This window comes from Aplysia californica, unplaced genomic scaffold, assembly GCF_000002075.1.
Source record: "Aplysia californica isolate F4 #8 unplaced genomic scaffold, AplCal3.0 scaffold00232, whole genome shotgun sequence".
NCBI lineage: Eukaryota > Metazoa > Mollusca > Gastropoda > Aplysiida > Aplysiidae > Aplysia > Aplysia californica.
Genome location: NW_004797502.1, coordinates 621,655 through 622,653, shown reverse-complemented (window position 1 = coordinate 622,653; position 999 = coordinate 621,655). Strand labels below are relative to the sequence as shown.

Below are 999 nucleotides of genomic sequence, written 5' to 3'. Positions count from 1 at the left end.
ATTATTATCATTATTATTATTATAATAATTATTACGTGTATAGTCCTTATTTCTCCTCCTCCTTTTCTTTGTCTATTATTAAAATTACTCTCTTGTACTTACTTTACTTTACTATATCCGCCTCTTGTAACTCTTGGGCGTCGAGGAGAGAAAGAGCTTCCTATCTCTAGCAAGTTTGAAGGCCAGTCTGGGTGGGATATTGAATGTTCTCAGGGTATCCTTCACACCCTAGATCAATGTCTTTCTGGTCTTCCTCTTGCTTTGTACCCTGATACTTTCCTATAGTAGGCTTTATTGGCAAGCTGGTTAGGTGCCATACGGGCGAGATGTCCAAACCACCTAATCGTTTGCCTTCGGATGTAGTGGAGGACAGGTGTTTACTCTCTTGTAACACCTCTAATGTTCGGTACTTATGGGATCTATTCGTGTTGAAAGTGCCGTAAAAACTCTTACTACAACAATACTAACACCTGATCACTAGGATGTCACATACACAGTTGATACCAGTGTCTATGATGTAGTGGTAAGGCGCTTTGCTGTCGCAGGCATGGGACTCGAGTTCGATTCCCGAGTGTGCAAGAATCTTTCTGTTTGAATGTTGTATCCCTCTAGGCCCGGGTTGCCCAGGTCGGAAGCTCGCATTCCAAATGATTTTCATCGTGTTGATGTAGGCGGAAAACATAAACATGAAACATCCTTACTAGGGTTTTTTTTATTGGTAAAAGCAACCATAATTTCCCTTGTGGATCAATAAAAATATGTATCTTATCTTATCTTATCTGATCTATCTTATCTTATGTTATCTTATCTCATCTTAAAAACGAAAAACAAACAAAATTGATCTCACCTTTCCCTCTCTCCAGAATACCATTGACATGTCTTTGTAGCCCATGAGAACTGACCACACAAATAACTTGAGGGCGGGCGATATCATCACTTGCTGGGAGCCTAAGTAGACAGGGGGAGAGGTGGTAATTTTAACATACACTGGTTACCATT

The 999-nt window shown here is 40.1% G+C and overlaps 1 protein-coding gene across 1 annotated transcript in view; it reads right to left on the bottom strand.

Annotated features, from left to right (window-relative positions):
- The window catches only part of LOC101848974 (transient receptor potential cation channel subfamily M member-like 2), a gene marked incomplete in the record, with an annotated part of 84,953 nt that overhangs the window by 24,690 nt on the left and 59,264 nt on the right, over positions 1-999 (bottom strand). Inside the window, 1 exon segment of the mRNA XM_005100011.3 lies at positions 848-948. Coding sequence (XP_005100068.2) covers positions 848-948 — 101 coding nt within the window.